The sequence below is a fragment of the Cervus elaphus genome, chromosome 27 (assembly GCF_910594005.1).
Source record: "Cervus elaphus chromosome 27, mCerEla1.1, whole genome shotgun sequence".
Taxonomy (NCBI): domain Eukaryota; kingdom Metazoa; phylum Chordata; class Mammalia; order Artiodactyla; family Cervidae; genus Cervus; species Cervus elaphus.
The window spans coordinates 25,032,562-25,056,773 of record NC_057841.1 but is presented as its reverse complement, the minus strand read 5'-3'; the positions used below and the strand labels follow the sequence as shown (position 1 = coordinate 25,056,773).

Below are 24,212 nucleotides of genomic sequence, written 5' to 3'. Positions count from 1 at the left end.
AAAAAGTCAGGTCTGACTCTGCAACCCCATGGACTATACAGTCTATGGAATTCTCCAGGCCAGAATACTGGAGTGGGTATTCCCTTACTCCAGGGGATCTTTCCAACCCAGGGATCGAACCCAGCTCTCCCACATTGCAGGCAGATTCTTTACCAGCTGAGCCACCAGGGAAGCCCAAGAATACTGGATGGAATGGGTAGCCTGTCCTTTCTTCAGGAGATCTTCCCAACTCGGGGAATCTAACCGGGGTCTCCTGCATTGCAGGCAGATTCTCTACCAATGGAGCTACCAGGGAAGCCCCTAAATATTCTGGAGTTAGTAGTAATTATTGGGTAACTTTAAAAACCACCGAATATACTAAAACCCACTGAATTCTACACTTTATTATTATTTTTTTTTATTAGTTGGAGGCTAATTACTTTACAATATTGTAGTGGTTTTTGCCATACATTGACATGAATCAGCCATGGATTTACATGTGTTCCCCATCCCGATCCCCCCTCCCGAATTCTACACTTTAAAAGGGTGATTATAATGTGTAGTTATCTCATTAAAGCTGTTACTTAAAAAATGAAAATAAACATTACCTAAAAATATTACAGTGTATGTTGGCAGCAATGTAAATTGGTGCAGCTAGTATAGAAAAGGATATGTAGCTTCCTAAAAAAACTAGAAACAGAACTACCATATGATCCAGGAATCCCACTCCTGGGTATCTATCTGGAAAAACTGAAAACACTAATTCAAAAAGATTCATGCTCCCCAGTGTTCACTACAGCACTATTTACAATAGCCAAGACATGAAAGCAACCCAAATGCCCATTAAGAGATGACTGGATTAATAAGATACATACATATACATATGTGTATATACATATCTACATACATATATTAATACATACATATACAGATACATATGATGGAACATTAGTTCTAAAAAAGAACGAAAAGATTGCTTGGAGGAGAGCATGGCAACCCACTCCAATATTCTTGCCTGGAGAATCCCATGGACAAAGGAGCCTGCCAGGCTGTACTCCATAGGGTCACACAGAGTCAGACTTAGCACATACACATGCACTGTTATTTGCAGCAATGTGTATGGACCTAGAGAATATTATGCTTCATGAAATGTCAGAGACAAATAATGTATGATATCACATATGCAAAATAAAAAATAATATAAATGAATGTAAAACAAACAGACTTACAGAAAATAAACTTGTGGTTACCAAAGGGGAGAGGAAAAGGGAAAAGGACAAATAAGGGGGATGGGATTAAGACACAACTTACTATATATAAAATAGATAAGGAATAGGATATCACAGGGAATTATACCCATGAATCTTGTAATAACCTATAGTGGAGTGTATCTGCAAAAATACTGAATAACTATGTTTAACATCTGAAACTAACACAATATTGTATATCAAGTATATTTCAATAAAAATTTTTTTTTAATATTACAGTGTAGATTGTTATTTAGTCACTAAGTCGTGTCCAACTCTTTTGCAACCCCATGGACTGTAGCCCACCAGGCTCCTCCATCCATGGGGTCTTCCAGGCAAGAATACTGGAGTGGGTTGCCATTTCCTTCTCCAGGGGATCTTCCTGACCTAGGGATCGAACTTGCATCTCCTGCTTGGCAGGCCAGATTCTCTACACTGTATTCAGATACCCCACACTGGCTGGCAGATCCACCCCCACTGAGCCATGAGGGAAGCCCCTGCTGTGTGCCCTTACAAACAAGCAGTCTACTGGTGAAGACTGTCGTCTCTGTGGTCTCGCCCTACAGAACCAGCCTGTCCTTTACTGACTGTGATCTTTGGCAAATTCTTAATTTCTCTGAGTCTGTTTCATTATTGGTAAAATGAGGATACTACTACTACTTACCTCATAAAGGTGCCGTGAGGACTCCATGAGATGGTACCTAGAAGAGTGGATGGAATATTAAACATGCTCAAGCAATTTGTGCTATTATCATAGTTGATCAAAAAAATTTTAATATGAACAATAAAATGGCTAGATGAATAACAAGATCAAACATTACACTATGGTGGTTGCCCTTTGAACATGTCTCACTAATGATGGATGTAGGCAAATTGTTGTTTTAGTTATATCGACAAAGACCCTCTTGTCTAAACAACTTCTCTGAGCCCCTTTTTGACTAGGCTTCATCCTTGGCCTGCCTAGTCCAGTTCTAGTGAAAATCCTGCTGAGTCAGTTTAGCAAGAATTACCCCACCCTCAACATCTGATATTAGTAATTTTCCACCCACTGACCCTCTCATTTTCTGCTCCCTGGCCATAAATCCCAGCTGCCTATGGCATAGAGTTGAGCCCCAACTTTCTCCCCTATTGCAATAATTTTGATACCTGTAACAAAGGTCCTGAATAAAGTCTTCCTTTCCCTTTTAACAAGTGTCAGATAATTATTTTTTCCTTTAACAGTATCATCACTTGTCTAATAATCTTCAGTCTAAGTTCAGCAAAGCAATGTGGTTTTCTAACAAGTGACAGACTTACTTTGGTGACTGCTATCTTGAGGTGGCATGTAGGTAATGGAGGTTAAGGGAAGTCTGATCTATGCTTAAGGGAAGTCTGATCTATGCATTCATTTCATGAAGTGCAGAAAATCCAAGTGGTTCGGTCTCCAAAGTTATGTCCAAGAGGTCCTTGCAGCCTCAGTTGGGTCTTTCTGTAATGGCTCTATCCACAGTTGCAAATACAAGATTTATACACACAAGCCTCTCTGGAATAATTCCAAAGCATCTTTTACTTTTCTCAAGGACAGAAATTGTAGCAACATGTGTGGAATCAACATATTCTTACATAAACTGGGCATCCCAAAATGTTAGTTGTAAATCTTGGGTACAATTAGCAGTTGTCATTAAAGTTAACAGACAAAAGAGTGGTACACGTGTTCATATAGTTTTTTATATATTCAACCTGTCTTTTCAACCTTGTTTTGATATGAAATACTTAAAACTTATCTTTTCAGACCTATTAGCATTTTAGAGAACATTTTCTTACTAATTTTAATATGCAACTATACACACATACACAGCCAATATATATGTCATTTATACTATTTAAACTATGTCTTTGAATCCTTTCTTAACTTTTAAAAATGTAAAATCACCAGTTGTAGCTTAAAGTGAAAAGTGTTAGTCACTTAGTCATGTCCTACTCTTTGTGACCCCATGGGCTGCAGCCTGCCAGGTTCCTCTGGTCATGGGATTCTCCAGGCAAGAAGACTGTAGTGAGTTGCCATTTCCTTCTCCAGGGGATCTTTTCCACTCAGGGATCAAACCTGGGTCTCCTGCATTGCCAGAAGATTCTTTACCATCTGAGCCACCAGGGAATCCCTTATTATTTTAGTTATCCCAATATTTCATTCTGAATTTGGGTATTAAATATTTGTATTTGGGTTTTTTTTATGCTTCAATATTTTGTAATTAGAGTGTATGGATCTAAATAATTCTCCCTGCAATTACTAGCTAACTGCAGTACCAGCTACTTTTTCTCATATACCCTCACTGGGCTTCCCAGGTGGTGCTAGAGGTAAAAAACCCACCTGCCAATCAAGGAGAGGTAAGAGACAGAGGTGATCCCTGGTTCAGGAAGATCCCCTGAGTAGGGCGTGGCAACTCACTCCAGTATTCTTGCCTGGAAAATCGCATGGACAGAGAAGCCGAGAGGGCTACAGTCCACAGAGTTGCAGAGTTGAACACAACTGAAGCGACTTAGAATGCACGCAAACACCAGGCAGGAGACCTGGTATTTAAACATAACTGTATTTGATTAATAAAAAGAGACTTTTTTAGGTAGGTCTAAAATTTAGCATTTTAATTTTTTGGTCAAAAGCAGGACTATTTAAATGTCTGACTTAGAGGAGTTCCCTTGTGGCCTAGTGCTGCCATGGCCCAAATTTAATCCCTGGTCGAGGAACTGAGATCCTGCAAGTCATATGGCATGGCCAAAAATAAAATCTAATTTGGACTTTTGGGTTTTGGGGAGTTCACACTCCTCCACTAAGATTCCAGTAAGTACTGTGTTATTTCCTCACATCAATTAAGGAAGAATTACATTTCCCTGAGCTTCAAGGATCTCTAAGGTGCAGTATCTTGTCTAGGATAATAGTCCTTATTAGAGATTATGGTCTATCTAAAATATTGCTGGCATACCAATTCTATTCTAAAGAATTTATAAAGTTTCTAACCATAGTCTCATACATGCACATCAAATATGCTAATACTGTCTCTAGGCACTTCCTGGAAAACTACAGTACCTAAATTCTGACAAGAGAAAAACACTTAGACCAGTAAGCCTTTGAAACCTGAGGTTATCAAACCTGGGGAAGTTTCATGATCTTGATAATAATATTATTTACTTTTATCTGGCTTTGCTGGGTCTTCGTTGAGGCTTGGGCTTTTCTCTAGTTGCAAAGAGGGGCTACTCTCTCGTTGCAGTGCTCCTCTTGCTATGGAGCACTGGCTCCAGGGCCTACGGGCTTCAGCAGTTGCAGCACACAGGCTCAGTCGTTGCGGCTCCCAGGCTCCAGAGCACAGGCTCAACAGTTGTGGCGTATGGGGCTAGCTGCTCCATGGCATGTGGGATCTTCCCAGATCAGGGATTGAACTTGTGTCTCCTGCATCAGCAGGTGGATCCTTAACCACGGAGCAACCAGGTATATGTGTATGTGTGTTAGTTGCTCCCGACTCTTTTAGGATCCCGTGGACTGTAGCCCACCAGGCTCCTCTGTCCATGGGATCCTCCAGGCCAGAGTGCTGGAGTGGGCTTCCAGTTCCTCCTCCAGGGGATTTTCCTGCACCCAGGGATCGAACCTGGGACTTCCACACTGCATCACCAGGGAAGCTCCATAACCTCAATTATATATGTAAGCCTTTAAGTAAGCTCTTGTAGGGGAATCATTAACTTCAATAAAAGCAGGAAAATATAGTGCATTCTCATAAATTAGTGCTTAGGTTAAGCTGTGAACAGAACCCTCACTTGAGTGTGTATCTTACAGGTCCATGTCTGAGAGACACAGCCAAAGCTGGGTGACGGATGCTCCTCCCAGGAGGATTCATATATTTTACCTCAGCCAGTACGTAGTTCTCACTGTTGCCTCGAATCCTTTACAGTCAGAAATGGCATTCCTCAAATTATGTAGTTAAACAAACTAGCTACTGCATTTACTGAAGACTAAATCTAACTAGTTAACAGTAAGAACAAGTAGCTCAGTCCTTGGTCTGCAGTCTGACCCTCTCTCCCTATCAAGACAGTCAATCTCAGTCATAATGACGACAGAGTGACAGAAATCAGACTGTACACCATGTTTTGTTTTTATCTGCTAGGATCTTTATTTTACTGGTCCATAGTCTGACAACTGTTGCAAGTGAGTTCAGATAGAGAGTCAAGTTTTATGAAACTAAACGTCATATTCTAACCATTGCATTTCCAACAACATGAGTAGAATAAAAAACGGTGTCACTTTTTGTCACAGAGAAGAGAAACGTGTGTACACACACACACATACATACACACACACACACACGTACAGCTGTGACACGGGGTAGTGGTGAGGAGCAAGGAACAATTCTCAAGACAGCTTGTGTTGTCTGGCCCATGCAGCATGTAGCACGTGCCTGAAATCAGGTTTTCCCTTAAAACCTTACCCTTCTTTCCAATAGACCTACTCTACAGTTAGTCATATTATTCAATATGAGTAACATTTAATGCCTTCAGATTTCCATTGAGCAAAAAGCATGTTTATATACACTATCTCATTTAATTTTCATTTAATCCATCAGTGTTGTTGAAACACAGGTAAAGAACACATTTAAAAAAATCTCTTTGTTTGATCCATGTTGAGTTGACAGAGAGAAAGTCAGATGTCACTCCTCTTTTCTATACAGCTCTCTCCAGGGACTTCCCTGGTGGTCCAGTGGTTAAGAATCTGCCTGCCAGTGCAGGAGACACAGGTTTAACCCCTGGTCCAGGATCTAAGATCCCACATGCTGCAGGGCAACTAAGCCCACGTGCCACAACTACTGAGCCTGCACACTCTAGAGCCCATGCTCTGCAACAAGAGAAGTCACCACAACGAGAAGCATGCACAGCACAGCTGAAGAGAAAAGCCCATGGGCAGCAATGAAGACCCAGCACAGCCAAAAACAAAACTAAAAAAAAAATTTTTAAAAAAAGCTCTAACCTAGATCAATGGATAAAGAAGCTGTGGTACATATATACAATGGAATATTATTCAGCCATAAAAAGGAATGCACTTGAGTCAGTTCTAATGACGTGGAGGAGTGAAGTAAGGCAGAAAGAGAAATATAAACATCGTATACTGACACATATACATGGAATCCAGAAAGATGGCATTGATGAGTTTATTTTCAGGGCAGCAGTGGAGAAACAGACATAAGAACAGACCTAAGGACACGGGGGGAGGGGGGGAGGGAGAGGGTGAGGTGTATGGAGAGAGTGACATGGAAGCTTACAGCACCATATACAAAACAGATGGCCGGTGGGAATTTTCTGTGTGACTCAGGAAACTCAAACAGGGGCTCTGTGGCAAGAAGGGTGAGACGGGGAGGGAGATGGGAAGGAGGTTTGGGAGGGCGGGGACATGGGTGCACCTATGGCTGATTCTTGTTGACGTGTGACAGAAGACAACAAAATTCTGCAAAGCAATTATCCTTCAATTAAAAAATTAAGTGGCCAAAAAGAAAACAAAGTTCTATCCAACTGTTCCCCATAGACATCGAAACCATTCTTTTCTCAGTGTTGTACATTTTTTCATACCACTTGCATAGAACTGACAACATTATAATATAGTCAGTATCTGCTTCCCACATTAGAACTGAGTTCTGTAAGGGCAGAGGTGCAGCTTACTCATGCTTGAATTCTCTCAGCTTCCGGTATGCTAACTACCCCATATTAAAGACTCAACATATTCGTTCAAAAACAACAGAAACTACATTTGCTATATGAAATGGAAAGGAGGTATTTACTTAGACACCATGTGTGCATGTATTTAGTCACTCAGTCATGTCTGACTCTTTGTGACCCCATGGACTAGACCACCAGGCTCCTCTGTCCATGGGATTTCTCAGCCAAGAATACTGGAGTGGGTTGCCATGCCCTTCTCCAGGGGATCTTCCCAACACCATGCACCACTATTAGTTGGGCTCCTGACAGCTTAGGTCAATACAATATTGAAAAGCTGAAATGGGAATTCTGGACTGGGAAACTACGGTTTTCTTGGGAAACTACAAACTCTTGAGACTATCTTCCTCTTACTGGTCACTACAGTTCAGTTGGCACCATCTTTGAAACTGTAAAGGACTCATTAGACTTTTCACCTAAACAGCGAAGAAATGTATTTCAATTCCTGTTTCAACTCCAGTCAACTGGTAATGGCTGCCTGGAGCTCTGATTTTTGAAGACACATTCAGGCTTCATAGAATTAAAGATATTTGCCATAAAAAAGAGGCAGAAACTTATGGGAAGAACGGCATGTATGACATACATGTGTCGTCCCTGCTCTAAAGGAAACAGGGCATGGGTTCAGACAAACTGAATACTTGTAGAGTTCTGTGACAGAACTATTCTCCAGCACGAGGAGAACTGAAGATGACACAGTTTTGACTTCACAGCCCAATTTTGTTGGCTCTTGATGCTATGTCTTTCTAGAAAGTAAGTGCTTAATCTTTTTTATCTGAAGACCTCTGCAAACAACTACTGACAGTTTCATCCTTTAGAAAAGTACAATGTGCAGAAGCATTCTAGGACGACATAAAATCCAAATCACAATTTCATTAAGCAGCATACAATGAAACAAGTCTATATATCCTTAATAGTATATCAATAAATAAGATTTCTAGTACAGTACCAAGAAACTCTACACACTGCTATCATATCCATGTAATGCACTGAGAAATATAACAAAACGGAAACCAAATCAATGTTCATAAACAAAAATGAAGGGCTGCCCTGTCAGTCCAGTGGTTAAGACTCTATGCTCCCACTGAGTGGGGCATGAGTTTGATCCCTGGTTGGGGAACTATTATAATAAAATCCCACAAGCCGTGCAGCATGGTAAAAAAAAAAAAACCTGCAAATATGGAAGAGTAATAAACTGCCAACATCCGCTGGATCATCAGAAAAGCCAGAGAGTTCCAGAAAAACATCTATTTCTGCTTTATTGACCATGCCAAAGCCTTTGGCTGTGTGGATCTCAATAAACTGTGGAAAATTCGGAAAGAGATGGGAATACCAGACCACATGATCTGCCTGTTGAGAAACCTGTATGCAGGTCAGGAAGCAACAGTTAGAACTGGACATGGAACATCAGACTGGTTCCAAATAGGAAAAGGAGTACATCAAGGCTGTATATTGTCACCATGCTTATTTAACTTATGTGCAAAGTACCTCATGAGAAATGCTGGGCTGGAGGAAGCACAAGCTGGAATCAAGATTGCCGGGAGAAATATCAATAACCTCAGATATGCAGATGACACCACCCTTTTGGCAGAAAGTGACGAAGAACTAAAGAGCCTCTTGATGAAAGCGAAAGAGGAGAGTGAAAAAGTTGCCTTAAAGCTCAACATTCAGAAAACTAAGATCATGGCATCTGGTCTCATCATTTCATGGGAAATAGATGGGGAAACAGTGGAAACAGTGGCTGACTTTATTTTTCTGGGCTCCAAAATCACTGCAAATGGTGAATGCAGCCATGAAATTAAAATACACTTACTCCTTGGAAGGAAAGTTATGACCAACCTAGACAGCATATTGAAAAGCAGAGACAAAAAAAAAGAAAAGCAGAGACATTACTTTGTCAACAAAGGTCCATCTAGTGAAGGCTATGGTTTTTCCAGTGGTCAGGTATGGATGTGAGAGTTGGACTATAAAGAAAACTGAGCCCCGAAAAATTGATGCTTTTGAACTGTGGTGTTGGAGAAGACTCTTGAGAGTCCCTTGGACAGCAAGGAGATCCAACCAGTCCATCCTAAAGGGAATCAGTCCTGAATATTCATTGGAAGGACTGATGCTAAAGCTGAAACTCCAATACTTTGGCCACCTGATGCGAAGAAATGACTCATTTGAAAAGACCCTGATACTGGGAAAGATTGAGGGCAGGAGGAGAAGGGGATGACAGAGGATGAGATGGTTGGATGGCATCACCAACTCAATGGACATGAGTTTGGGTGGACTCTGGGAGTTGGTGATGGACAGGGAGGCCTGGCATGCTGGGGTTCATGGGATTGCAAAGAGTCAAGACACAACTGAGAGACTGAACTGAACTGAATATTTTAACCAAATGACGCTTAACACTGACTCTTAACTTTTTATAGTGAAAGAAACTATTTAGAATTTCTGAAATGTCCAGAAACAAGCACTTGGGGAATCTCTTCATTGTATCTAACCTAATTAAAGTATTCAAAGGTAATTATTAAGCTACAAAATATATATCTAGTGAATATTTAAATTCACATATGACTATGATTATATAACATCTGAAAATAAAATTGCTTACCTATTGCCCTGGGTTATTTGAATTACCAACTGTTGGTTACCAATGTAACCAACTGTTACATTATATAATTAAAAGGATTTTTAAATTAATAATATGGAGCTTTTTTAAAAACACTTAGAAAACACTTCTTCTATATTAAAATAATTAAGTTTTCTGTATATTATTTCTAAGTCATTTGTTTTGAAAAGCACACGCCTTAATAAAAAAAGATCTAAGCCATGTTACAAAACCTGGGTAAGAAAAAATTACATTTGAACCAATCAGTTGGCTCCATCATTAGCAGTTCATTTTTTATTGATTCCTGGTGGGAAAATTACACCCAACTAGAAAAAGAGCTTTATGCCACTTATATAGAACTTCATCATAATTGTAACTGCTGGGTTCATCAATGGACATAAAAGCAAGAAAGAAAAAATAACTAGAAAGAAGTTAGTCTTTCTCCTCATGCTTTCTAAGATAGGGAAAGACTAGCAATTCTAACAGGGAGAATGCTGAGCACTAATGACTAGGCTAGGGTGTCACACGCTATCAACTAGATAAAGGTACAAGGAACGGGACATGAAGCATGCCTGAAGTGCTGCAGAGCTCAAAAGTGAAAGTGTTACTTGCTCAGTCCTGTCTGACTCTTTGCAGCCCCCGTGGATTATAGCCTGCCAGGTTTCTCTGTCCATAGAATGCTCCAAGCAAGAATACTGGAGTGGGTTGCCATGCTCTGCTCCAGGGGATCTTCCTGACCCAGGGAGCGAACCCTCGTCTCTTACATGTCCTGCATTGCCAGGTGGGTTCTTTACCACTAGCACCATCTGGGAAGTTCAAACACCAACTCAAAAGAACAATGAAAACTAAATTTCCCTCACTTAAGCACACTCCAGCTGCAGTCTAACAACTCAAATCACAAAACCACAACCAAAACCACAACCGCCTTATGGCAGTTTATCACCAAATTATACACATACCTTAACAATCAAACAGCATTGTGAGCTCTCTGCTAGTAACCTGACCCCATAAAAGTACTACGAGATTTTACAACATAAATATTAAGAGCTGGAAAAAGGAGACACTAAATAGTAATGTGATATTTCAAAAAAGCCATGTATTAATATATGATTTAAACTTCTTAAAATTTCTCATTTAACTTGTATTTCCATAAGTAAACACAAGTTTTATTTAAAACAATAAATATTTCTTTGTATATTTGTAATATGACTTTAAGATGATAAATCTAACTAAACAATGCAACTGAATTTTTCTAAATGTATCTGAATATTAAGCCAATGGCTCTGCATAGCAATTTCCCTTAAATCAAAATTACAATTTTGTAACTTTTCCATGATGCAGAGAATTCAAATGTGAAATACGTTACTTCCGAAATTCACTTCAGTCATTCCATTTTAATCAGTGATCCACTTATAAAAAGGGCAATAAAGGGACTTCCCTGGTGATCCAGTGGTTAAGAATCTGCACTGCAATGTGGGAGATGCAGGTTGGATCCGTGGTTGGGAAGCTAAGACCCCACATGCTGCGGGGCAACTAAGCCCATGAGCCACAGCTTCTGAGTCGGTGCACTCTAGAGCCCGTGTACCACGACAGAGAGACCCCGTGCAGCCCAGAAAAAGGGGCGGGGGGGGGGGAGGAAAACATAGGTTTTCATCTTTGATGGCATCCAGCAAGTTGAAAATAAAATCACAGGGATTTCAGTAACTAAAATGGCTAAACCTGTGGTGGTATGAACGTACAGAGGGCTAATCAGCCTTTTCGATAAGGCAGATGGTGGTCAGACCCCGGACTGCATTACTGTTTCTGCTTCACTCTACCATCCTCAGAAGAAGGACAAGAGATACACTGGACAGAGAAATGAAACAAGAAAATACGGACAGATTTGCCAGGGTGGAGACAGGGGGTTTCCTTAACTGTAGAAATAATGCAGATGAAAAGCATTTCTTGGCTTGTCAGAAAAGCATACTTTTTTACAATTGCTTTTGTCGCACCAAGTCCTTTTATTCCCTCTAAAGCTTTTCCATACTTCACAATAAAGTGTTGAGGTAAGCGGTCGACTGCCTAGAACAGTGGTACACAAAATAAGCCTGGAACTTTAGTGTGCATCAGGACTACCCAGAGGGCTTGTGTAAAAGATACACTGCTGGTCTGCAACCTCAGATTTTCCAATTCAGTAGGTCTGGAGCCTGAGACTTCAGCACTCTAAAGAAGTTCCCAGCTGAGGCTAATATTGCTGGCCTATGGAACCACTGGCTTGGAAGAAATATGGTAGTTTAAAAATAAAAGCACGCTTTGGTCAACTCTAAAGTGTTACCATACTCCATTCCCACTAGACTGTAAACCTTCTGAGAGCAGCCATGCAGTTGAATAATCTCTGTATATCTCAAAAGATTTAACACCACACCTTGAACACAGCAGGCGTTCACTGAAATGTTGTCTCAGACCATCCCTGCCAACAGCTCATTCTAACGCTACTGTGTTGATATGGAAACAAATGCTTAGAAAAAAGCAATTGGAAATCAAAGCAGGGGCTTGCACAGATATGTGCACACTCATGCTTATAGCTGTATTACTCACAAGACTCAAAAGACAGAAGCAATCTCACATGCCGTGCAGCACAGCCAAAAGACAAAAAATAAGTAACAAATACCTCAGGTGGAAGCACAGGGTCCATTGACAAATGAATGGATAAACAAAATTTGGTATATCCATACAATGGAATACTATTGAGCCTTAAGAAGAAAGGAAATTCTGACACATGATACAACATGAATGAACCTAGAGTGGATTATGCTAAATTTAATGAGCCAGGCACAAAAGAATGAATATTTTATAACTCCACTTATATGAGATGCCTGGAGAAGTCAAACTCATAGAGACAGAAAGTAAAATGGCTGCAAGGACTAAGAAGTTCTAGTTTAACGGGTAGAGTTTTAAATGCGGAAGACTTTGAAGATTTTTTTTTTTTCCAATTCAAAAGTTAATATTTTTTCCTCCATAAATAATATGTACTTAATTGTCATGAGGCAGCTATTTGGTTTTCATTAACCACATCTAGGGATACATTCATAGGACTGATTAGATAGTCCAGGTGAAATGGTTATAGAAATAGAGGCAGTGTCATCTCACAAAACTCATTTATATATCAAAATCTATTTTGACATCTGAAGTTTACAAAAAGACTGAATTCTTCAAACTAATCTTGCCTTCTGTAACTCAAGCACTCTTCTCTTGGCAAGAGCAAGCTGAAGCTTATCCATGAAGGTAAAGGTGCTCAATGCTAAACTATTCTTCTAAGCTTAGATTTGGACTGCTTAAGAAACTGATACCCAAGAAATCAGCAAGGTCTTTCTACATTTTTACTATCTTAAGATTAGAACTCTATGAACTCACTCATCAACTATCTTCCTTTTCTATATTATTCTTGGCACTCAACTAAGACTGTTGAAGTCTATTGTACCTTGCATTTTCACATTCTCAAATAAGAACTTAAAATTATAAGATGTGCATAAACATTGTGTAAAATAATTTTGTCATTCAATGTATTTGAAGAGATGAAACTTTTATGCCAGAATTTACACAAGAAGATAAATGTTATGAATCAACCTTCTTTTTAAAGTCAAATGACAGAAAATTCAAGCTCTGTGCATCGTTTTAAGTCTAATGAAAGCATTTCTTAGGCCACTGGTATTGGCAATGTAGAAAATTTTGAATATTGGAGATGGGATTATGAAGGAAAACCTGAAAATTTTAGAGGTCATCTATCTTACAGAAAGTTACTGACCTGTCAAAGCCACTCCCTAAGTGCCAGAAAATGATCTGGCATAAACCAGTCCTGTCAGTACAGGAGGTCACAGTGACATTCGCGTTATTAACACTTGTAGACTTCTACTTTTCCCAAGAACATAAGCAATGTGTTTAATAATTCCCCCTCCCCGAAATCCTTAAACTCAGTATCACAGGCACAGAATGTAAGCAAATCTGGGATGTTCTCCAACAGATAAGCAATAGCACAGCTATGTTATTCTCAAAAATACTGTCTAGATATTCTTTCCTCTAAAATCAAATGCTCAGTGGCCACACTTCTAACAGTCTGCGTTAGCTGACATTAAATGCATTTATTGTGCCACAAATCCATCTAAGCTTCTGTTTAGGTATTTTTTTGTATGTCCAGGAGACAATACCTACTTCAGGTTTATTTAAGGGCACTGACCTATAAAGGACATCAACTCCATATTTAAGGTCTGACCAACTACTGTGGGTTTACTGAAGAAAAACAACAGGAGAAAAAAAGCAGATCACAAGAAACCTCTTTAGGTCAGTTAAAGGCTGTATCTCTAGCTGGGATATTAAAAAAAAAATTAATCTCACCAGCCCATATGCTAAAAGATAATGCCACTAGTAACAATCAACAGCAGGAAAAACAAACCTGCTAACCAACAGCCTACTCATTAGCAAAAAGCAGTTTAACTCACATACTGAGACCAAAGTCTAATACTACCAATTCAAACTGTCCCACCCACCTTCAGCCACCAGCAAGGAAGGAAGGAATATTGCTTAACAGAACAAAATAAGCTTAGTATTTCTTACAAGGATAACAATGGCCCAACTCCTGAGATAATACTCAGAAGGACAAAAGGTGGATTGAAGGCAATGTATAGGGATTAGTATCCCACAAAATCTTTTAAAAACCCAAAGTACCACAAACACACTAAACTTGTCTAAGAGAGAGAACAAGACATTGCTGCTGCTTCTTTTTGTCCTTTGAAATATACAATATTTTGTAGGCTCTGCCTTTCAATGTGAAAGCAGGACATTAAAAAAAAAAAAAACGGAAATTGACACTCAGATTTTTGGGACCATATATACCTTAACTGTGAAACTAAACCGATCTATACCTTCTCCTTCCTACAATCAAACCACCTCACAAAAATAAGAAAACTAAAACAATCCAAACATGATTAATAAGTCCTTAAAAGTTTAACACTTTTAGAGGAAAGGGAAGCAAGTTTTGAAAGGAGGAAAAGTAAGAACAAGGAAGGGGGAAAGTTTTAGAAGAAAGGGGGGAGGGGAATCAATGGGCCTCTCTTTTATTTGGCAACAAGCAAGTGCAAGAAAGTTCATCTGTAGTTTGTTCAGTTGTCTGTCTTTTGCACACCTGCGTTCTGGCCAGAAGGGACTTTGAGGCTTTTCTGCAGCACATGAGCATCGGCGGGCTCTATCCTCTTATAGCAGCTCTTCTTTGTCTCAATAATCTCAAAGCCAAACTTTCTGTAGAAGTCAACTGCAGACTCATTGCTGATCTGGACATGCAGATAGAAGTTGTCAAAAGTGCCATCTTTTTCACAGATGTTTAAGACATGATTTAACATTTTAGTTCCAATTCCTAGCCTTCGGTATGGTGCCACACATCCTAGTGTCATGATGTAAAGTCTCTTCTGATTCTGTGAATGATCCACCCTACAGCACACGGCACCCACTGCGATATCATTGAAATAGGCAAGTTTTGCTAGTTGGCCAACCTCCAGCACATCCTTGTAGAACTTGTCATTGTAGCTGACTGGAAAGACGACCTGGTTTAATCTCTTCAGCTGTTTTATATTGTGTGGTGTCACATCTCCCAGCTCGATCCAGCTACCTTTCATCTTCCCCGCCTGCTGAGGCCGTTGTGACCGCCTATATCAACGCCATTGTCCTCGCCGCCCTGAGCTCTCCGCGCCCTCAGCTCGGGCCACTCAAGCCCACAAGCCGGCCTCCTCGCCTAAGGCCAGGAGCTGAGCGGTGACAGAGGCCGCGAGAGTTTAGCGCGGCCCTGCGTCTTCGGAGGGGGCGGAGGTGCCTCCAGCCGCCGCGCTAGTGCAGCAGCTTCTCCACACGGGGAACTAGCCTCCCGCCCGCCGCCACCAGCCAGACCCGCCGCCGCGCCTTGACCTTTCTGAAGATATTTTAAAGTGGGTGTTCTTTTGAAACATCCCACCCTCACCTTCTCCCACAGAGTTCAAAAGTCTGTTCTGTACTTCTGTGTCTCTTTTTCTGTTTTGCATATAGGCTTATCGTTACCATCTTTCTAAATTCCATATATATGTGTTAGTATGCTGTAATGTTCTTTATCTTTCTGGCTTACTTCACTCTGTATAATGGGCTCCAGTTTCATCCATCTCATTAGGACTGATTCAAATGAATTCTTTTTAACGGCTGAGTAATATTCCATGGTGTATATGTACCACAGCTTCCTTATCCATTCATCTGCTGATGGGCATCTAGGTTGCTTCCATGTCCTGGCTATTATAAACAGTGCTGCATGTATGTATACTATCTACGGTGAAACAGATCACCAGCCCAGGTGGGATGCACGAGACAAGTGCTTGGGCCTGGTGCACTGGGAAGACCCAGAGGAATCGGGTGGAGAGGGAGGTGGGAGGGGGGATCGGGATGGGGAATACGTGTAAATCTATGGCTGATTCATATCAATGTATGACAAAACCCACTGAAATGTTGTGAAGCAATTAGCCTCCAACTAATTAAAAAAAATAAAATAAAAAATTTAAAAAAAAAAAGAAAAAAAAATAATAAAGTGGGTGGTGGTGATGGCTGCACAATAATGTTACTCATCAATGTAATTACGGCCAGAGTACACTTTAAAATGGTGAATTTTATGTTATATTGGACCTCAATGAAAACAACACAAAATAAACTGGGTGTCATAGCTTTTCATAAGCCTCCATTCTTCCCAATGCTTCCAGTTGTTACTTTTTAATTTGAATGTTCACATCATGTTATAACTTCACATTATGCAAAATATGATATGGTGATGGTGAAGCTGCTACACAAACGTATCAACGTAACAGGCAGCATTGTGTGGTGGTTCAGAAGCATAGGCTCATAGTCAAAACTTGGAGCTGGGTCTGAATCCCAGCTTCACCACTTGACTTGTTCAGGGTCTGTATCTTAGCTTCTCCATGGGCTTCCCTGGTAGCTCAGCTGGTAAAGAATCCGCCTGCAATGCAGGAGACCCTGATTCGATTCCTGAGTCAGGAAGATCCACTAGAGAAGGGATAGGCTACGCACTCCAGTATTCTTGGGCTTCCCTTGTGACTCAACTGGTAAAGACGCCTGCAATGCAGGAGACCTGGGTGCGATCCCTGGGTTGGGAAGATCTCCTGGAGAAGGGAACAGCTACCCACTCCAGTATTCTGGCCTGGAGAGAAATTCCATGGCCTGTATAGTCCATGGGGTTGTAAAGAGTCAGACACGACTGAGCAACTTGGACTCAGTTTAGCCTCTCCATAGGTAAAACTGGAGTAATCAGAGCCATCTATCACAAAGTTATGTGACCTGCTTACAGCAGCCCTGGGGCACAGTAAGTAACATATACGTGAGACCTACCATCAGTATGTTATAGACCATAATTTTCTCAGTAGGGCACTGTTTCTCAAAGTGCAGTCAAGAATTACCTGCATCAGAATCATCAGGTAGCTCATTTAAAATGCTGATTTCCAGGTCTATCCCAAATCTTCCAAAACAGAATCTCTGGATAGAGGTTGCCCTGTGTAAAACCTACTGCCGTGAGGCAGAAATAGTTGAATGGCAATGGGAAGCCCCCGAATTCAGATAAAGTGACCAGAGGCCATCCAGGGGTGGGAGCCAGGGGCACTGGCCTAAGGACTAGCCCTCCCAAACTTTCTAGATGGTAAAATCACAGAGAATTCTGATCCAGGAGGTATGTGCCCTTCCTGCAAATGTCCCAAAAGAGACTTATGAAAGGAGTTTAGCAAACAGTGCCCTAGAGATTCGTTAGATTTCTAGTATTTTCCAGTTCTGCTTTAAATGTCGCGAGAGGACCTGTACTCCAGGGAGTTCAAGGTACTATAAGTGAATCTGTTGATTCAAAGGCACTTAGACTGTGCAGCAGGTCATAAAAGCAGATGCAGTTTCATTCTCTGCCCCAAGAACTTGCTACATAATGAACTGTAAAACCCATACTCTTATTATTACTTGGAATTGTCTGGGATTACCTGGAATTTTAAGTCGTCAAGCAAGTCACAGACTTTAAAGCTGGTCTAGAGCAGTGGTTGTCAAACTCAGTGGCATCAGCATCAAATTGTTAGGAATGTAATCAGGCCTTACCCCAGAACCTCTGGGGGTGGAGCCCCACAATCTATAGTTTAATAAGTCCTCCAGGTGCTACTGATGTTTGCTCAAGTTTGGTTCCCACTGACCAAGCAACTAGCATTTTCTTTGGCAGTTTCTCCACCATTGCACTGTGGAATACTTCCAGCACTTTCCCTCCCTCCCAGCCCATCCTCATCTCCCCTCCTCACCCCATATCCACCTGAGCAAATACACAAAAATGATCTGCACATCTCAAAAAGAACGTAAAACTTTATTAAGAACATCTTATATTGTCATCAGATACAACCAAAGAAAAGGGGGTAAAGAAATAGGGAGACTTCATCTTCCCATGTGCTATTGCCACCTCAGAACAGACTCATGTGTGGATGGCTGGAATTACAGATGGCAACAAATGCTCTGCATAAATAAATTCAGTAAGTAACACAATGCTCCCTTCCTATACAGAGAAGAACTGAGTTTACACTTTAAAAAGCTGTGATATAGTGCAACAACTAAGACTGCCACTTAGAAACTTCTTCTTAATAGAATACATAGTGGTTATGTAGCTTTATGTTATTTCATATAAATTTTTTGAATGGAAAATTCAGAAAAGACATTCTAACTTTCCTAATTAATTTGTAGTTTTGAGCTTTCTGAAGATTTCTCAGAACCAGTTCAATAATAATAGATGAGTTGCTCATCTACAATGACAACTGACAACCTGGTTTTATTTTAATTTTGCAAATCAAGATGACCAGGTCATCTCAGCTTTTGCTGATCCTGAAAGAGTTCTTATAGAAAAACCCTGATTCAGAGTGCATGTGAGATGAGGTACCAAAATAGCTGCACCTGGACTGGTTTTCCTAGAAGGGGAGGTTGGCTATTGAGCACAGCTGATTTTCCCAGACTCCCAGGCTCCCCCATGTGGTTCTTTTACTTACTGTATTGACAGAAGGAGCAGAGGGAACACCAGGGAATCTGTTCAAATTGCCACTCCAGACAGCTCTCTGCACTGTTTGTGGAGAAAAGAGTGATGGTATCCATTCAAACCAAATATGCCTACTGCAAATATGGTGACATGCTTTTCTCTTGAGGGGCCAGGCCAAGTTGCACTCAAAATGCATGATTTGCCTCAGGTACACAGTGAAGAAAATGTTCATGATTTAGAATTTGGTATTAGAGAACCCCCAGCTAACCCAGCTAAGTTTCTTGAGAAACTTTCATCCGCCTTTTAGAAAGGAAGGCTATTTACTGCTAAGGCTTACCACATTAACTATCAAGACTTCTAAACCAGACCATATCATTTGTGTTTATGGTCAGTGGATTAACCAACAACTGAAGGCTTGTGAAGACTTGGTCAAAGGGTGAAACTGGGGGTAGGATTCAGGTTGAGTACTATCACTTACCACAAATTGCATCAAGCTCTTTAAAAAAATAATGCATTTTTATCATAAATATTTAGAGCAGATACTGGCATTAAAATCAGTATCTAAGTCAGAAGTCTTTCTTAAATATTTCAACAAACTTCTAGTAGGTTTCAAATCTTCCCAGGAGTACACAGTTTATAAATTAGTATTAAATGGAAAAAAATGTATTTTGAATAAGTCACCACTTTAGTAGATCATAAATAAGGTCAAGATGCTAAAAAATAAGTTAATATACAAGTTTTTGCTTTCACTTTAACAAAGTGGCATACTTTTGTAACAGGTATAACCAGGTTTTAATAATCGTGAATTTGTCACACCCTCCACCCCACGCTGAATCTTTTTCTTACATATCCTACAGCTAGGGACAGAGGTACACAAGACAGAGAGACACCCCAGTGTGTAACGCTGCTTCACACCACTTCCTTAGTGCAGAGTGATGTCACAAATGCTGGTCAGGATCTACTACTCGTAATTTGTCAACCACATTACAAGTTCACTACATTCATGGTTAAGTGGATTCGGTTCCTGGGTGAGCTCTCTGTGGGAGTGTTCGCAGGGAACCTAATTACTACTGTTCCTGTGGGAAAATGTGCCCCGAGTCCCAAAAGCTGACTAAAAACCTTTGGAATATAAGCCATGTATGGGTGGGAACTACTACTATGTGTGTCTGTTTTGCAGAGGCCAAACCGTTAAAAGCACCGTTCTGAAAACTACTGGCTGCTAAAATTAAATATTGGCTTTCTCCTTCACATATAGTAAATTCACTTTAACTATAATTTCTAATACTGAGAAAGAGTGAAGCCATTCAGACTAGTGAGACATAACTGACCTGTGGGATTTAAAAAGCTGTTTTATTGACTAAGATGAATCTTCTTACATCAAAAAGAAAAATGTCTAATATGTAATGAACGAAAAAAAATGTTTATCCTAAGTAATCACTGAGTACAAAATCCACAGCTTAACAGTGTGATTTAAAGAGAAAGCAGGAGAGCATGCAATTGCTCTAACACAGGGTTAGAAATAAAAGGTAAAAGTACATTTGTTTTGGTAATTCTAAATATACAAATATAATATTTACCATATCTACCCTGTAGTGTAGGACTGCTTAATTCCCAAATATACGTAATTCAAAAACCTTAAGGAAACATTAAAAATGTTCCAGGCTACTTTACTGAACATTAATGAATATTGAGTTCATGAGATATTAGAGCTAAAAATACTACTGTTTTTTAAAGTTAAATGGCTAAGAGAATATTAAGGTACCATTATTCTACTCTTCTTTTAATCCCACAGATGGCTTTTTATGTTAAAGGGATCAATTATGTTAACAGGAGCTTGATTTGACAAACAGAGATTCCAGAATCAGAGTTGTTCTCTTGGTACAATGTCAATTTTTTTTTAACATTTCCAAAAGCATTTTCATAGCTATCTACCCAAATAACTCTAAACAGCTTTTAATCAAGGTGTCCCTATATAACACTCCTTTTATCCTACACTGTGGCTGTTGGGATGGAACCCCTGTTGTGGGAAAGTTCTCTAGGTTCTGATCTGACCCTCAAAACAACATCCATGTTTAGTATTAAATGACCAACCCCTGGGGAATAAGCAATCTAAGGTGTTGAGAGGCACAGAACTGATGTTTTGGTTGAGGAGAAGGGTGAAAATCAAGTTGGAACACCTAGTCCCTTCTACAATCAAGTCCTAACTATACCATAATAAAGTCTCAACCAACCTGATTAGTTCTTACCCTTTAGGAATCACATACTATACACTGATTAGATACTGAAGAAAATAAAGAAAAACATTTGAAAATACATGAAGAAATAGAAACATGGAATTTCTCACAAGGCCCTGGATCAAAAAAATTTACAAAAAGATCTTTTGAAAATAATCACTACTTGTGAGCTTAATACACATAAAAGATTCACTTTTAAACTAAGTCATGTTAACTTACCAATAAAATAGTAAACAAACCAACATTTTAAACAATTTTATAAATTACTTGTCATTTCTTTTTGTTAATGTCACTCTCTCAACAATATACAAAAATAACACTACAGCACTATCCACCTAACCTGTCTCCATCTCTTGCAAAGTCCTGGGCCCTGGAAAGAGACTGGTCATCAATCTTCACTGTAGATGTCCCCCGCAAAGGGCAGGTGCATGTGGCTGCCAGTGACATTGGGCAATCGAGATAAGTCCGGCAGGCTCTGGATCCGGGACCTGAGTTCTTTGCGCACCAGGGAAACTCTGGCTAACTTGCGCTTGTATTCCTGTAACATCAAACCACTCTCATTAGCACTGTGGGAGTTCAGAGAAGAGCCATCTAGCTTATCCAGCTAATGCTCTGCAGAAAATATGATAAAGCACTCAGTTTATGCTAAAAAACAAGATTATGTGAGCCTTAGGATCAAGAGAGGGATTTGGGAAATTCTCAAGTAGGGAAACTCATTCTTAGGAAAAACTACAATCTTAAGTTGCTGCCTCACACCTGTAAAAAGAAGACTAACATATAAATATATCAATATTTAACTGAAGCATATAGCGTTCTCAGGTATACTGGGGCAAGGATAAGAAAAAATATATATTTATTTCCACAAGCTTAAACTAAAATTTAGCACTTTTTTGACTATAAATATTGGAAAAAAAAAACCCCACAGGAGTATTATCAGTATCTTTGAGTTTATCTTGAATAGAAACCAGATGTTTCATTATTACATCACAGTTTTTCACATTTATCACTACTTTGAAATTATTAGACGAACTGCTAGTGTTACTTAATATATCAGTAAAGAAGCACATATTACTGTACAAGTTTTATTACTTCAATAACTATTTTACTGTAACTTTTTTCTATTGTAATGTTATGCATTTTATTTTCTACATTTAAAATATTTAACTTGAGAAGGGGTCCAAGGCTTCACAGGATCACCAAAGGATCTCAATGGCACAAAGGAAAAAAAAAAAAAAGGTTAGGAAACCCTGCACACAGTAGCCTAAGGAATCGGACTAGAAACCAATAAAGATCATGTTTGGCTTAAGGGGAACAGGCCATTCTCTGCAGTGGAAATATCTTTTATTAATAACTGAAGTTTTCAGACTTCAACCAGGAGAGAGGAACATTCTTTACTCCATCACCTAGGAGAGGCAGGGTGTGAAGAGGGGAATCAAAAAGTTGATTGTTATTTCCTCCATAAAGACATGAAACTTTTCCTCCCTCTGACCAAGGGTAAGCTCACCAAGACAGAGCAGGTGAGTGAGAAGCTTTCATCTGGGGTAGAAGGCCTATCCACAAGGAGCCCCTTTTTGTTTCTCAACTCTGACAGAATCTCCTAGGAAATTTCTGGAGAAACTCAGAATTCTCAAAAGAACACCAGCCTCATCAACTATCAATTAAATGAGAACCTCCGGAAGCGGGTCCAGAGCTCTTGAATTTTGTAAAATCTCCCCCAAAGGATACTAATACACGAGCCACTTCTCTACAGGTTTTGTCTAAAAGTGAAATCAGGGAAGCTTCTCTGTATTAGAGTCCCCTCTTTTAAAGAGCAGCCATGAATACGCCTCAGGAAAGGAGTCTGTCAGAATTTACTACATCCCAACCGCTCTAAAGCAATGGGGGAAAGGGGATTTCTGAGGCACACTGGGGAAGTGGGCACCCTGGTAGACAAAGCCAAAGAGGCTGAAAGCCGGGCACGTTGTAGGACAGCTGTGGACACATAAGAGGTGTTGATTCTCGCCGTGTCTGCCTGTCCTTGCACTTTTAGTCCATCATGAAGGTCAAGGTTGAGTAAAGGAGTTTAACAGGGATCTAAAACCTCAAGGTCAAGACTTTCCTGTTCCCTTTTCCCCTTTGCCAGTGACACCCTGGCACAGCAGGTAGGTTTCAGGACAGCAGCTCCGAGTGGCTCACAGAAGAGCAGCAAGGTGTTCATTCTAGACACACACTTTTCAGTCCATACACACCTCCACACTTAGCACACTTCCTCAGAATACTCCGGTGGGGGCGGGGGCAAACACAGACCTCCATCTGTCCCATCTGCGTGCATGCTCAGTTGCCTCTGACTCTTTGCGACCCCATGGCAGGCTCCTGTCCATGGGATTTCCCAGCAAGAACACTGGAGTGGGTTGCCATGCCCTCCTCCAGATCTTCCTCACCCATGATAGAACCCATGGCTCCTACGTCTCCTGCGTAGCAGGCAGATTCTTTACCACTGAGCGACCAGGGAAGCCCCATCTGTCCCTGTTTATACTAAATCATTCTTTAATAAATAACACCTAAAGTACTAGAAGGTTAGCACGATAGATTCAGATGCTGTTCAAACATGCACAAAAGTAATTACTCTGCTCCTCTTGAGGCTAGATGTCCTGAGAAGTCTCAAGTGCTTTTAGTGATCATTACTGCCCATCCTAATTTCAAGTTTCTAGCAACCACACAGGCTGTTCTTCAGTTATTATCTTAATCCTTTGATTCAAAGGATCTGTGGCAATTAAACCCTCTACCAACTGGTGACACTGCATACAAAAAACTGGTAAACATAAACAAGAGCTGCCCTTTATTGAATGTCCACTGATACACCAGGCATTAAAAAAAGAACTCATTTCATCCTCTCAGTAATCCTGTGAGAAGACTGATTATCTTTCACAAACAGTAAAAATCATGCCTTCCTCAATTAGGAACAAAAGCAGTAACCAAAAATTTTCTTCTACTGTCAGAATCAGACTTTCCTCTGAAAGACAAAAGATTTAAGAAGTTGTGGTTAACCATCTGATGTTAGCCTGAAGAAAAAACCAGATGAAACCTGATTACCCAATTCTATGATCCAGGCCACAGTTCTAAAGGTCTTAAATTGCCTCACTGGATTCCACAGGCCGGTTTCCTATGGCAACGATGCTTCTAGTAAGAGGTGCGCGTTGTTTCGAAACTGAGGCTCTACCTCAGACGTGGAGGCTGAGAATACTGGGGCACCAATAACTCCTGCCCACCGCCCCCACCCACCCCGAGCCCCTCCATCCCCTCTCCATTCAGGAGGTGGCGGTCTTCACAAGCAGCTGAGAGGAACACAGGCTGGGCACCCCTCCCCTTCACTAGAGCTCAGGTCCTATAGCAGGGGGAGCACTTAAAGAAAAGCC

At 40.4% G+C, this 24,212-nt stretch overlaps 2 protein-coding genes across 2 annotated transcripts in view; both read right to left on the bottom strand.

The window, feature by feature from the left end:
- Positions 1-13,068: 13,068 nt before the first annotated feature.
- LOC122685059 (N-alpha-acetyltransferase 50-like) lies at positions 13,069-15,490 on the bottom strand. The gene has a single exon (XM_043889732.1). It carries the CDS (start codon positions 15,186-15,188, stop codon positions 14,679-14,681), a length of 510 nt encoding a protein of 169 aa, XP_043745667.1. The 5' UTR covers positions 15,189-15,490; the 3' UTR covers positions 13,069-14,678.
- Positions 15,491-17,907: 2,417 nt separating this feature from the next.
- RPRD1A (regulation of nuclear pre-mRNA domain containing 1A) overlaps positions 17,908-24,212 on the bottom strand; it is a 65,453-nt gene continuing 59,148 nt past the window's right edge. Inside the window, exon 7 of the mRNA XM_043889729.1 lies at positions 17,908-21,355. Within this exon, the coding sequence (XP_043745664.1) occupies positions 21,206-21,355 (150 nt within the window). The 3' untranslated portion in view covers positions 17,908-21,205. The remainder of the gene's footprint in view (positions 21,356-24,212) is intronic.